The sequence below is a fragment of the Ursus americanus genome, chromosome 5 (assembly GCF_024610735.1).
Source record: "Ursus americanus isolate L20-20 chromosome 5, mUrsAme1.1.p, whole genome shotgun sequence".
Classification (NCBI taxonomy): Eukaryota; Metazoa; Chordata; class Mammalia; order Carnivora; family Ursidae; genus Ursus; species Ursus americanus.
The window spans coordinates 34,849,815-34,865,322 of NC_142131.1; the positions used below are offsets into that span (position 1 = coordinate 34,849,815).

At 36.4% G+C, this 15,508-nt stretch overlaps 1 protein-coding gene across 1 annotated transcript in view; it reads right to left on the minus strand.

Annotated features, from left to right (window-relative positions):
• The window catches only part of SLC30A5 (solute carrier family 30 member 5), a 35,426-nt gene that overhangs the window by 14,453 nt on the left and 5,465 nt on the right, over positions 1-15,508 (minus strand). The window contains exons 2-6 of the mRNA XM_045809817.2: positions 11,756-11,878; positions 10,477-10,543; positions 9,173-9,258; positions 4,945-5,032; positions 487-574 (exon numbers count right to left, since the gene is read on the minus strand). Coding sequence (XP_045665773.1) covers positions 487-574; positions 4,945-5,032; positions 9,173-9,258; positions 10,477-10,543; positions 11,756-11,878 — 452 coding nt within the window. The remainder of the gene's footprint in view (positions 1-486; positions 575-4,944; positions 5,033-9,172; positions 9,259-10,476; positions 10,544-11,755; positions 11,879-15,508) is intronic.

Below are 15,508 nucleotides of genomic sequence, written 5' to 3' on the forward strand. Positions count from 1 at the left end.
GAAAGCTGGGGTTATAGAATAGTGGAAGCTCAATTAGAAATAACAGTTTAGAGCAAGAGAGTGATTATCAGGTGAAGGAACTTTAGCTTTTTCTTTCAGGCAAGAAGATGCTAAAGATTTTTCATTAAATAAAGTTTATATTTAATAATTCCAACTGACCTCTAAATCGAGCATTTAAATCATTAAATTTGTTACAAGGGAGCCAACACAGTGATTTTGTTGACTGGCAAATTAAATTTTTCTTTTTTTTTTAAGCACCAGGGCATTCTAAAATATTCTTTCACTGTCCCTGTAGAAGATATTGATGGAGATGCTATAAAATACTTACTTTAGAATAAATTTACTCATTATTTGAATACCTACATTAATTCATGGAAGTTTCATTCATGACTGATCAGTTTAATTCAATCCTCCTTCTTTACCCTTTCTGCCAGTCTTCTATTTTTCTCCAAGACTAAATCACTCCAATCTACTGCAAAAGGATACGGTGTTCAGCCATTTTAGCCATGAGATCATCATTGTCGAAAAGCAATAGGCAGATCACAGCAATAATGAAAAAAGCAGCCCCTCTTGTCTGAAAATGAAGAAAATATTACCAAGAATGGCTGTTTTAAGAGCTGATTTTTAAGACTATAACTATACAAATGCTAAAGAAGAATTTTTTTCAAATAAATATTTACAGAAAAAAATACCTTAAAGTCTTTCTACTATAAAATATAAATATGCAGTATTTTTTAAAAAAGCTTTTATTTATCTATTTCACAGAGAGAGAGAGAGCGAGCACACAACTGAGGGGAGAGGCAGAGGAAGAGAGAGAGAGGCAGGTTCTCCACTGAGCAGGGGGCCCGATGTGGAGCTTGATCCCAGGACCCCGGGATCATGACCGGAGCTGAAGGCAGATGCTTAACCGACTGAGCCACCCAGGCACCCCTAAATTTGCAGTATTAACAGTAACATAAAAAAGTAAAGAGCTCCAACAAATTCTGCAGGATATTTTGAAGGCATTTAAGGCACACAGTAATGACAACTTGAACTGTCTCCTTGCTAACAGGGCTAGGCATGTTACTATGCACTATTAGTGCTTGCAGAATTAATTTTCCTAAATGTTACTTTGCTTCTGGTTGAAAAGCCCAAGCAACTACAGAATAATTAGCAGGAACTTATTTTATTCTACAACATGTAAGTGATAGAGAAGACAGTTAATTTACAATATTATCAATATTCTAGTTACCACTCTAGGGAAAAAGAGTAAGAGGGCACATTAGGAAAATTAGCAAAGTCATTTCTCATATCCAGTAAAAATGTAGCACATTTAAAAGCTGATAAGTTTTTTATAAGTTTATGTTTTCATCCAGGAAAGGATTTTGACAAAAGAAAAACCAGGAAGAATGTACTGTCTGGTTTATGCAAATATTTCAGAATTTTGGGTGTAAAAAAATGCTATTTTAAATAGCATTATTATACATTCTGTATTTATAAATTTACAGGTATACTGCCACATACTCTCATTAAATAAAAGTTAAAATTAAAGTGAGAATCCTATTCTATTCATTAACGTGCTTACCAGTACACATGATAAATTCTCTATTAGTGTGGTAGATGGATATCTTGACAAAAGTCAGCCACACAATTTTAAATTTCATTAAATTAGAATATGACAGTATCAACAATACCCAGATATGGAGGATATAATTTAATCTTTTGTTAAAGAGAGCAACTGAGAATTTTGTAGTGCCTCAGTCATAACTAAGGAAAAAAACCATGCTGTGTCCTAGACAGATGCCCAGATTCATTACAGACACTAATAATATGATATGTACAACTTATATTCTAATTTCTGAATATTAGCGTGGCAAAATTTTTATTTCTTATTATATTTTTAAAAGATTCATTTATTCGAGAGAAAGGGGGTAGGGGCAGAGGGAGAGGGAAAGAGGCTCAAGCAGACTCCACATTGAACAAGGGGATGACATGGGCCTCAATCTCACAACCCTGAGATCATGACCTGAGCTGAAACCAAGATTAGATACGTAAACAACTGTGCCACCACCAAGGGGCTCCCAAATTTTTGTTGTTGTTGTTGTTGTTGCTTTTAATGTTTTAAAATCATTTGTATTTCTTTTGTGAGTTGTCTTTCCCTGCCCTCGGCTCTTTTTTATTGAGAATCTTATGCATTTTTCTTAACTGATTTTACCAATTTATATTTTGAAAGAAATGTAAAACTTTTACTTGTGGTAATTTTCTGTTGTTGTTTGTTGTCTGCACAATGATTTCTGTTACACTGAAACTTATAATCATTATAAGGTCAAATGTACTGAGTTTTAGGCAAGAGAAACAAAGGAAAAAACGAACTTGTGGGACTTCATCATGCCTTCTGCATAGCAAAGGAAACAGTCATCAAAACAAAGAGGCAGCCCAGAGAATGGGAGAAGATATTTGCAAATGACATTACAGATAAAAGACTGGTATCCAAGATCTACAAAGAACTTCTCAAACTCAATACATGAGAAACAAATAATCAAATCAAAAAATGGGCAGAAGAGATGAACAGACACTTTTCCAATGAAGACATACAAATGGCTAACAGACACATGAAAAAATGTTCAAAATCATTAGCCATCAGGGACAAATCAAAACCACCTTGAGATACCACCTTACACCAGTTAGAATGGCAAAAATTGACAAGGCAAGAAACAAAAAATGTTGGAGAGAATGTGGAGAAAGGGGAACCCTCTTACACTGTTGGTGGGAATACAAGTTGGTACAGCCACTTTGGAAAACAGTGTGGAGGTCCCTTGAAAAGTTAAAAAAATAGAGCTTACCTTATGACCCAGCAATTGCACTACTGGATATTTACCCCAAAGATATGGACGTAGTGAAGAGAAGGGCCATATGCACCCCAATGTTCATAGCAGCATTGTCCACAATAGCTAAATCGTTGAAGGAGCCTAGATGCCCTTCAACAGACGAATGGATAAAGAAGATGTGGTCCATATATACAATGGAATATTACTCAGCCATCAGAAAGAACGATTACCCAACATTTGCAGCAACATGGACGGGACTGGAGGAGATTATGCTAAGTGAAATAAGTCAAGCAGAGAAAGACAATTATGATATGGTTTCACTCATTTATGGAACATAAGAAATAGCAGGGAGATTGGTAGGAGAAGGAAGGGAAGAATGAAGGGGGGGTAAGCAGAAGGGGGAATGAACCATGAGAGACTATGGACTCTGGGAAACAAACTGAGGGCTTCAGAGGGGATGGGGGTGGGGGATTGGGATAGGATGGTGATGGGTATTAAGGAGGGACATATTGCACGGGGCACTGGGTGTTATATGCAAACAATGAATCATGGAACTCTACATCAAAAACTAAGGATGTACTGCAGGGTGACTAACATAATAAAAAATTTTTTAAAAATGTACTGAGTTTTCTCATTGTGATTTTCTCCCACTGCTTTTATGCTCAGAAAATTCTTTGCTTGTAGTTAATTATCCATCTATATTTTATATTATATATATTGATGTTTTATAGCTCTATTTATATTATTTTACATATTACAGTATATCATATATATTACTTTATATGTATTTATATTTTCCATATAGCTCTATATAGCTCTATTTATATTATTTTACATATTACAGTATATCATATTTATATATATTACTTTATATATATGTATAACTATATTATTTTATAGCTTTATATTATTTTACATATTACATTTATATTTATATTATTTTACACATTATATCATATATTACTTTATACATATATTTGTATTTTCTATTACACATTACATATTTACATACATTTACAACATTTACATATATTTACATACCATTATACTATATTAAGATTGTTTTATATTATGTATTAATTTTTATTCACATTTATTTTGGAGTACTCTATTAGTGAGATGAAAGAAACAGTGGCATGTGCTTTAATATTAATTATCACGTTTGAAATCTATGGGTTGGGTAGTCTCTCCGCTCTACCTGGCATGTTACTTTGTTCACTTAATTTTATTCATCTGCCTCCATTAGCCTGCAACAGCTTCTTTTAGAACAGGGACTACTACATCTTATTTGTCTTTTTATTTTTCCTTTCCTCTATAATTGGGACAATGAACCATGCACAGCAAACAATCTGATAAAAAAGAAATACTGTAGGTATAAAAATTTGGAATTGTAGATTCTTGACTCATTTACCAAAAAAGGATAATACTTAAGTTACTTAAGATAAATAAGGCCTAGTTGGCAAAATGTTGGATAAATATTCATCAGACTTTATAACAAGTTCTTAGGTATTTTCCAAAAATGATGAATAAGGGTAAAGAATGAGGTGGGGAAGAGGCTTGGGTACAGTATGATGGAGATCTTTGTGGTGATTAATCTGTTCTGTGTCTTTTTTAATTTTTTTTTTTTAAGATTTTATTTTATTTATTTGACAGAGATAGAGACAGCCAGCAAGAGAGGGAACACAAGTAGGGGGAGTGGGAGAGGAAGAAGCAGGCTCCCAGTGGAGGAGCCTGATGTGGGGCTCGATCCCATAATGCCGGGATCACACCCTGAGCCGAAGGCAGACGCTTAACGACTGTGCCACCCAGGCGCCCCTAATCTGTTCTGTGTCTTGATACGGTCTATGGATTATACCAATGTCAATTTCTTGGTTTTGATAGTGTACTTGAGTTGGGTAAGAAATTACCACTGAAATTGAGTGAAGGGCACTCTTGGTGCTATTTTTGCATCCTCTTATGAATATATGATGATTTCAGAATAAAAAGTAAAAAAAAAAAGTCTGTAAGAAAAAGTTAAAATTAGCAGAGAAAGCCCCTGCATTCTTTTAAATGGTAAGGGAGTTTATTTAATTGGTTTAGATAATATTTTACGTGTATAACTTTCAATTTTCAAGGAATTAATAACAGAAAATTGTACCTTTGCTGGTCCTCCTCCAGAACTAGTGAACAAAACACTGAGTAGTGAGATGACAACAATATCACTGTGTTCAAATAGCAGCAAAGTCCTATAAAAATACAACATTATCATTCATAAAATACATCTGATCTTCACCAAGAAGCATGAGTTCAACTACAGTAAGAGAAAATAAATATTTCCCCTTGATTTCATAAAACACTGAGAAAAATAAATAGGGACAACTGCTTTCGGAATAATCTATCTTTTGGCCTTATCTATCCCAGAAGGCCTGAAACTAGGGGCACCTGGCTGGCTCAGTCAGTAGAGCACCCCACTCCTGATCTCGGTGGTGAGTTCAAGCCCCATGCTGGGTGTGGAGCCTACTTAATTAAAAAAAAAAAAAAAGAGGAGGAAAAAAAGAAGCTGAAATGGTAAAACTTGTAGGCTTATATCACATCAATTTCTTGTGTATGTGTACCAGGAAACACTTAGAGGCTGCTCCTATCAGTTCTGTTTGCAGTAGCCCCAACCTAAATGTCATTGGTAAAAGAATAAATAAAATAGAATACATTCATTCAATAGACTATTGTACAGCAGTAAAAATGAATGAAAGTCTATGAATATATTAAGAAATGCTGAATTGTACACTTTATGTTTTTTATTTTTTAAGAGAGTAGCTTTTTTTATTTATTTTAAAGATTTTATTTATTTATTTGGCAGAGAGAGAAAGCACAAGCAGGAGGAGCAGCAGGCAGAGGGAGCGGGAGAAGCAGGCTTCCCACTGAGCAAGGAGCCCTATGTGGGGCTTGATCCCAAGACCCTGGGATATGACCTGAGCCGAAGGCAAAGCCTTAACTGACTGAGCCGCCCACGCACCCCTGAACTGCACACTTTAAATGTGGTATAGACCGCATGTCAGAGTCCCCCCTAAATTCACATGTTAAACCCAATCCCTAGTGTGATGGTGCTTCGAAGTGGGGCATTTGCAGTGGACAGGTCATGAGGGTGGAACCCTCCCTCATGAATGAGATTAGAGTTCTCATAAAAAAAGACCACAAGAGTATTCTCTTTGCCCATTCTGCCATGTGAGGTTATTGAGAAAAGATAGCTATGAACCAGGAAGCAGTACCTCAAAACACAGTCACTCTGCCTCACCCTGATATTAAGACTTCCCAGTCTCCAGAACTGAGAAGTAAATTTGTGTTGTTTAAAAGCCACCCAGTCTATGGGGCACCTGGGTGGCTCAGCTGGTTAAACTTCCAATTCTTGATTTTGGCTCAGGTCATGATCTCAGGGTCATGGGATTGAGCCCCATGTTGGGTTCTACACTCAGTGGGGAATCTGCTTCTCTCTCTCTCCCCCGTTCTGTCCCTCCCCCAGCTCATGCACGCTCTCTCTAAAAATAAATAAATAAATCTTTTAAAGAAGAAGAAAAAAAAGCGCCACCCAGTAGATACAGTATTTCCGTTACAGAAGCCCCAATGGACTAAAAAAGGATGAATGTTTTATGAATTGTATTTTGAAAAACTGCCATCAAAATGAATGAACTATATATATGCATATATATATAATATGCACCAATATATATATTATATGCACCAATAAGGGCAAGTCTCAAACGTAACATTAAATGGAAAAAGGAAGCTATAGAATACGCATGCAATGTAATTCTATTCATACAAAGTAAAAAACTTGCAAAGTTAAACATTTAAAAATAATTAAACATAAAAAAAGACACAGATACATATGTGAAAAAACTATAAAGAAAACGAGGAAAATGAAAAACAAAACTTAAGATGCTGATTGCACCCAAGGGTAGGGGGAGACGGGGATACAGGTGGCCATACTGTGGCCATTATTATTTAAACATTCTTATTCATATTTACTCTTTTATATGTATGAAATAATAATAATAATAATAATAATAATAATAATAATAATAATAAAACTGGGACACCTGGGTGGCTCAGTAGGTTAAATGTCTGCCTTTGGCTTGGGTCATGATCCCAGGGTCCTGGATCAAGTCCTGCATCAGGCTCCCTGCTCAGTGGGGAGCCTCCTTCTCCCTCTGCCTGCTGCCTTCCCTGCTTGTGGTTTCTCTATATCTCTCTGTGACAAATAAATAAATATATATCTCTGTGACAAATAAATAAAATCTAAAAAAAAAAAACCCACAAAAAACCTGAAAAACATTATTACTAGCCAAAACAGGGCTTATGGGATCTAAATATTAAGATTTTCAGCTGCTCTTTTAAAAATTTTTCATTTTTCCTCTTTACTCAAAAATCTGTAACACAGAACACAGCAGTCCTAACTTTAATTCTATTAATAATTGCAAGATACAATTTAAGAAAATAAATATATCAGCAGGCTATGGAACACTGAAGGAGTCTTTTTGATCAAGAAATTACATGGGGTGCCTGGGTGGCTCAGTTGGTTAGGTGTCTGACTCTTGATTTGGGCTCAGGTTTTGGACCCTGGGTTGTCAGATGGAGCCCAGCATGGGGGTCCACACTGGGTAGGGAGCCTGCTTAAAATTCTGTCTCTCCCTCTGCCCCTCCCTCTCCCTCCCTAAAAACAAATAAATATATCAGCAGGCTATGGAACACTGAAGGAGTCTTTTTAATCAAGAAATTACATGGGGTGCCTGGGTGGCTCAGTTGGTTAGGTGTCTGACTCTTGATTTGGGCTCAAGTCTTGGACCCTGGGTTGTCAGATGGAGCCCAGCATGGGGGTCCACACTGGGTAGGGAGCCTGCTTAAAATTCTGTCTCTCCCTCTGCCCCTCCCTCTCCCTCCCTAAAAACAAAGAACAAAAAACATGTAATTCCTTTTCTCTTTTTTTAGAGAGAGAGAGAGAGAGAGAGCGCACATGCGCACACTTGTGCAAATGGGGATGGGGGGGTAGAGGGAGAAGGACACAGAGACAATCCCAAGCGGACTCTACACCCAGCAGAGAGCCTGATGAGGCTCGATCTCATGACCCTGACATTGTGACCTGAGCCAAAATAAAGAGTTGGATGCTTAACAGACTGAGCCACCCCTGCATGATGGCTGTTTTTGTTTCTTAAATTAAATTTAATTAATTTGTGTAAGAAAGACAGAGTGCACAAGCAGGGGAAGGAGCAGTGGGAGAGGGACAAGCAGACTCCATGCTGAATATGGAGCCCAATGCAGGGCTTGATCTCAGGAGCCTGAGATCATGGCCTGAGCCAAAATCAAGAGTCGGAGGCTTAACCGACTGAGCCACCTAGGGGCCCCTGATGGTTTTAATTAAAGAATGAGGGGGCAGTGTTGACAGAGGAGCTGGTGGTAGTGATGGGTTGTAAGACAGGAAATATAAGACTAAATAAGGAGTCAAGTAAGAATTTAACAATTTTCTGCCTTTCTTGCCTAACACACAGGGACAGTGATTTAATAACAGAAAACAAAATACAATTTCATGGAAAAGAAATTTTTTTCAAGAAGATTTTATTTATTTGAGTGTGTGAGAGAGAGAGAGAGAAAGAGAGAGAGAGAGTGAGATCACGAGCAGGGGGGAAGGGTAGAGGGAGAAGCAGACTTCCCGCTGAGCCAGGAGCCAGATGTGGGACTTGATCCCAGGACCCTGAGATCATGACCTGAGCTGAAGGCAGATGCTTAGCCAACTGAGCCACCAACGTGTCTGAAGATTTTTTTTTTTTAAGATTTTATTTATTTATTTGAGAGAGAGAGAAAGAGAGCGTGAGCACAAGCAGGAGGAGTGGCAGGCAGAGGGAAATGAAGAAGCAGGCTACCCAGTAAGCAGAGAGCCTGACTCAGGGCTTGATCCCAGAACCCTGGGATCATGATCTGAGCCTAAGGTAGATGCACCACCCAGGTGCTCCAAAGATTTAGCTTTCCTACTGGTTCATTTTATTTACCATTTCAGACCTTTTAGTTTTGAAAATCAGTTGCTAAAAGGGATCACCAATGGATGATAAAAAACCACCTATGCTAAAAATTATAAACCGTTTGGACTCTTAACTAGTAAAGTATCACAACAAATCATGAAAAATACATTTACAGTGTTTACTAAAAGACAGTCCACAAATTAAACAGATTCTGTCAGCCCCCCCATATAAATAAATACTGAGATGTACCCAGTGCTATAGGAGTGAGAGAAGCATTTGTATATAACTTAACGTAACTAGTTAACATAAAATATAATGGAATAAAATATTCAAAATTAAACATATAAGTAAACACTCAAAATACACATTTTTATTTACCTTAGTGGTCCACAAAGAGTGAGGCCAAAGAACCACAAGAGTGAAATGATACAACCAGCAACTGCATGTTTAAATATTTTGATCCACTATGAATGGAAACAAAAAGTTAAAAATTTTAGTCATATATGTTTTCCTAGTATCTCGAAATCTTAAAAAAAATATATAGGGAAAGAAAATAATGGTAGCATTTAGATATTTTAAAGGCTAAATAATTACATTTTTACATTTTTAAAAATAATCACATATTTTGAACTTAAATAGAAAATGTTAACATCCCTTGAATAAATCTAGATTTGTAAGACAATATGCTGTTTTCCATTTTCTATATTCTTGTTTGCTGTTAGATACTGAAATATTTTTCTATAAAATACAAATTTATGTTTTTTTCATTAGTTTCTTAGTAATTTGCTAGAACACGTAATGTTTTAATCTTTAAATTCTTTTCCACCAGATGGACCTTCAATTACTTGAAAAGAGAGAAAAAAAGTTATGAAGGGGATTAAAATAATCCTATTTTTAAAACATGCATCGTCTCTAAAACAGCAGTACATAAATTTGTCATTCTAATAAAAAGTCATGGCACGGGTTTCTAAGTTGTTGCACAAAGCAAACTCTAACTACTGTCCAAAGAGGTAATAATGTGAGGTGACCATATAGAACACAGGACATTTCTGGTATGCATCCTGAACCTCAGGTGCTTAAAGAAAATGATGTTGATGATGAGTACATATGTATGTCAGTAAACAACATGTACTGTCTGCTGACTATATGCCAGGCATTATTTCAAGAACTTTATATGTATTAATTCATTATTCACAGCTCATTACAAAGGTATTATTAACTCCATTTTACAGGTGAGAAAATTGAGATAGAAAAATTAAGTAACTTGCTCAAAGTAAGAGTTCGTAAGGAGAACAAACAGAATATGAATTTGTCTGACTCCAGAGGCCTCATTTCTTAACCTCTATGCTTTATCTGCCTCCTAATGACATTTGTCCTAGGCTTTGGGCATGTCTCCATGTCTTATTTAGAAATTTTTAGAATAGAGTCCTGCATTAAAAAAAAATTATGGTATACCTTAAAATTTTTTACTCTCTTCTCCATTTTTAAACATTCTGTTATCTTAATACTTTACAGTTTACTCTTGAAGCCTTGATACTGAAAGGCAAGTCAAGAGTGACTTAACTGGAAATGTTCTGCTGTGTACTTAAATTATTTAAATCACTCTGATCAACAAAAGAGCACTTCTCGTGGCCTAATGACTAGGAAGCTGCTAGGAAAAAAGGATTGTGGAAAAAACTCACCTGGTGTTTGGTAATACTTTTCCCAGAAGAAAATGGCTTTTGAAACAAAACCATAAAAAAGGCAGTCCTGTGAATAAGGAAACATTGATATGTTAATATTAATCTATCTTATACACAAAGTGTGATGTTAAGTAAAGATACTCACTTTAAACAAACATACTACAACTCGAAAGGTACATTACCCTCTAAAAAAATTATACTGGAGAATAGTATTTATGCTACTAAGGCTTCTACTGCAACATCTGGGGAACTCTTATTTTGTAACTGCCTTCAGAACCAGTTCACAAGCCACAAAAGAAAGGAGTCTCAATATTTTGTCATCCTTTGAAATACAAAAAAAATAAATAAATAAAAAATAAAAAAAATTCCTATTTTCTCCAAAACTTAATAACAAATCTTGAAATAACAGAAATGAAGAATGTCCTTACCTTCACATTCCCAAAATGGTTATATAAAAATGTATACAACTGCTTACTTAAAATTTTCTAGTCAAGAATCACTTTCCATAATCACTAAAATTAACTCCCCAGAGCCTTAACAGATTTTTATTTAAAAAAAAGTGAGAGTGGTCACTATCAATCTCAAGGTCTAAAGAAACTTTATTCAGAGAGAATTTCTTCCTATGTGCAGAATAATGTAAAATTTATTTCATATGAGGATCCTGTACTGTGAAGGGAGCATATTGTGAACAAAGCCTAGCACAGTTTAACTTAGAAAATAAGGAACATCTGTGCCAAAACAAGTCTCAGGTTACATTCTATGCCTGCTGGAAGGCTGAACTACACCAGTGGTATGGTCTGGGAATCCCTAGGGCCTAGAGACTCTTTTAGGGAGACTGTGGGGACAAAACTATTTTTATGAAAATACTAAGAGATTATCTGCCGTTTTCACTCTTATTCTCTCAGGGGCATACAGTGCAGGTCTTCAGAGGCTAAGTGATATGAGATCCTGCAGACTGAATGCTGAAACAGACACGAAAATTCAGCAATTCTCTATTAAGCTGAACATTAAAAGAAATGTGCAAAACTCTCTTTAACACAAACGATAGTACAAGTTTAGTTTTGGCAAGCTATTATAGTATAACAGTCTTTTAAAAAAAAAGTCATTCTCTTTGTACCTCTAACTTTAGGTATTTTATTTTTTGGAAAATTTATCATACATGTGTAAGGAGGAATAAAGAGCACAAAATATTTTACCTAACATTTCCTAAAGATAATCAGTTAAAACAGGAGTTTCAAATAAATAAAACATTAAGGAAAAAAGAACCACAGACACTCACCCAAGTTTTAATACAAAAATGAACTGAACAATGTGAACTGCTTTTAGGAGATCATATGATTCAAAAAGTCCCACAGCCTTCAAAAATTTAGTGAAACATAGTAACACAATATATTTTGTTAATCTGAAAAATAAAAGCAGAAACAAATTTCAGTATCATTAAAATCACAGGAACTTTGTAATATGTTTTTTTCTTATTATACAATAGGGATCATCATAAAAACCACAGATACTCATTAAAAAAATGAAACACACAAAAAACCGAACAACTCACCATCCACATAACTATTATTAATATCTTGGTATACAACATCCAGGTTCTTTTTAATGTATAGAAAAAAATATATGTATATAGACAGAGTCTGCTAAAAAAAAAAAAAAAGTGGGGCGCCTGGGTGGCACAGCGGTTAAGCGTCTGCCTTCGGCTCAGGGCGTGATCCTGGCATTGTGGGATCGAGCCCCACATCAGGCTCCTCTGCTACGAGCCTGCTTCTTCGTCTCCCACTGCCCCTGCTTGTGTTCCCTCTCTCGCTGGCTGTCTCTATCTCTGTCAAATAAATAAATAAAATCTTAAAAAAAAAAAAAAGAGGCCAAACTAAAAATATGTTCTTGTTTAACTGAGTTGCCAGATCATTTCGTAATCTGCTTTTTAAACTTGACAGTTGCTTCAAACAAAGAGAATAAAAACAGACCCCAAACTCTACCTGTGATGAAACTAGAAGACCACAACGTAAGAAGGAACAGAGGAATGGTAAATGCCTTAGGTCTGCCCCTCCTCTGCTTTGCTATGTGACTGAGGTGAGAGTATCGGTTGAAAAGTCAAGCAGCCTGCCCTACAGAGTCCCGTACAGGCTCAGGAATCTGAAGCACCTCAGATGGGGCCGCGGAGCTGAAAAGAGGATCAGCATCAACAAGTCCTCCAGGTAATTAGATCCGCACATTCCCACCCAGCCAGGCAACTATCTCTCCTCAATCATGATAGGACACACGAGGCTTAGTCTCTGGAGAGGTCTAGATTAGACATAAGGCAAAGTAGAGAAGAGGGGTGCGGTGCTAGAATAAAATCATGGAAATTAAAAGAAAGTTACCTCCTTTTCCTCTTTTACCTCCAGTATCCTAACAGCCAGGCTGCAATCTCTCAGCAGAACCCTTATAGGGATCCACTAGGGACAAGCCCCACACAGGTGTTCTAATTAGCTTTATAGGGCTCACTCAAATATGAATGGCAAACATGGATAATCAATCCTTAAGATAAGCTTAGGAGAGACCAAACAAAAACAACAAATCTAAAAGATAAAGGGACCATAGGTAACAGCAGCAGCAAACAACAAAGAACTATAAATAACAATCTCTGAGACAAAAGAAAGAATACTGCATGCGTGAAAAAATTAGGGTGCCATAAAAAGAAAGAAAAAAGGAGCTCCTGAAAAAGAAACTGAATTAGGGAAGAAATTACTTAGTTTTCTAGCCTACTAGTCTTCTTTGATCATATACTCTCTAGCAGTAAAAAAAAATTTTTTTTGCACATGAAACCCACTATTTATCCGTATGTTGTAAAAGTGAATTACTGTACTGGTGTTATATATGTTATGAAACATACACAAATTAGAAATTAAAAAGAATGAGGGCTCCTGGGTGGCTCAGTCGTTAAGTGTCTGCCTTCAGCTCAGGACATGATCCCAGGGTCCTGGGATCGAGCCCTGCATCGGGCTCCCTGCTTGGCGGGGAAGCCTGCTTCTCCCTCTCCCACCCCCCTTGCTTGTGTTTCCTCTATCGCTGTCTCTCTCTGTCAAATAAATAAATAAAATCTTAAAAAAAAAAAAGAAATTAAAAAGAATGAGATAGAAAGTTGTGGACTTCTTAGTATTTTTTCCCTCACCCTAATAGGACATCTTGTGCAAGCCACTTAGTAGATGACTTTTTAAGTTTACACCAAACAGGTGTTACTACATTAAAAAGGAGCTGGAAGGAAAAAACCCAAAACCAAAACCAAAACGATGTGTGAGGAACGTCCACAGCCAGCATACTGACAGGGATAAGAAGTCTCTCTCAATGGGAGAAAAAATACAAAAAGCAAACCCGTAAGTTTAAAAGAAGCCCAAGTCATTCAAATAGAGTTAAGACAATCTGACATACAATGGGGATATCAACGCATAACACAAAAACTGATGAGTATGAATAACCCAGTGCGATGGCGCTGAATTAACAAGAGCTAAACTATATTAAACAAACAGTAATCTGATTAAGAAGTCATGAAAAAATATATTTTCGGAAGATTTTGATGCAATTATTAAAATAAATTTCAGTCCCTGAAAGAATGAATCTCAGCATCTTCACCATCCAAGATTGCTCATTTTCTGTTTTAGTCCAGATATTATACTAAATTAAAAAAAAGATTTGACAAAAGTGCTTTTCCTTATCATGAACACCATCTGGGGGGCCTTTTATAGTGCAGTCTGGTGATTTCTTCCCCCCTGGGGATTTCAACTTTGTGATAATTAATCACCCAAAAGCTAATAAAAATGTTATTGCGGGATAATGTAAGTCACATCCTAAAGCACCCTAAAGAAGTTCCTATTTAACCCACTTGTTGAACAGTATAAACTTCATTAAAATTTCCGTTTCAAAGATCAAACATATTTTCTGGGACGACAAAAATGTTCCATAGCTTGGGGCTCCTAGGTGGCTCAGTCGGTTAAGCACCTGACCATTGATTTTTGGCTGCAATCATGATCTTAGGGTCACGGATCAAGCCCCGAGTTGGGGATCAGGCTCTGTGCTCAGCAGGCAGTCTGCTCAAGATTCTCTCTCTCCCTCTCTGCCCCTTCCCCCCACACATGCTTGAGCGGTCTCTCTCTAAATACATAAATCTTAAAAAAAAAAAGTTCTATAGCTTGATTATGCTGAAAGTTACATAGGTATACACATCTGTGAAAAATGCAAACTTGTACCTTTAAAATCCATGCATTTTATTATAGGTAAATTTTATCTCAACAAAAAAAGGAGCATTGGAAAAATAATAAACTTAAAGTTATGGCTATAACAGCAACACAAAATCAAGTGTATTTTGTTTTTGGACTCTCTGCAGATTGGCTAAAAACAAAGAATACAACAAGGGAAATCTACCAAATCTCTAGCAACTGTCCAGGTATGAAAGTAAATGTACACGTGCTTGAGTAAACTGAACACTAAGATTTAAGAGCTGAGAAACACCTTAGAGATTCTCTAGCCCAGTTCCTCTCATGTCACAGATTGGGAAATTAAAGTCCACAACATTAGCTAGGGTCAAACCCACGGCTCTTAAGTATGCTTTTTTTTTAAATTTTAAGTAGGCTCCATGTCCAAGGGGGGGCTTGAACTCACCACCTGGAGATCAAGAGTCACATGTTCTACAGAATGAGCCAGCCAGGTGCCCAAATATGCTGTTTTTTGTTGTTGTTGTTTGTTTGTTTTTGTTTTAAGAGAGAGAATGCAAGCCAGGATAGAGGGAGAGGAGAGAGAGAATCTTAAGCAGTCTCCCTACTGAGCATGCAGCAAGACACACGGGGCTAGTTCTCACAATCCTGAGATCATGTAATATGTCACAGAGAAAATCAAAGTTCATCTAAAGGCTTTGAGGGTTCCTACATTCTAAATTGTTCTCAATTATACATTCACGGTGGCACACACAACCATCAAATCATCTTTAAATATGAAAGACAAAAACCATATTAAAACCTAAGATTTTTTTATATTTTCGCCCATTTAAACCAGA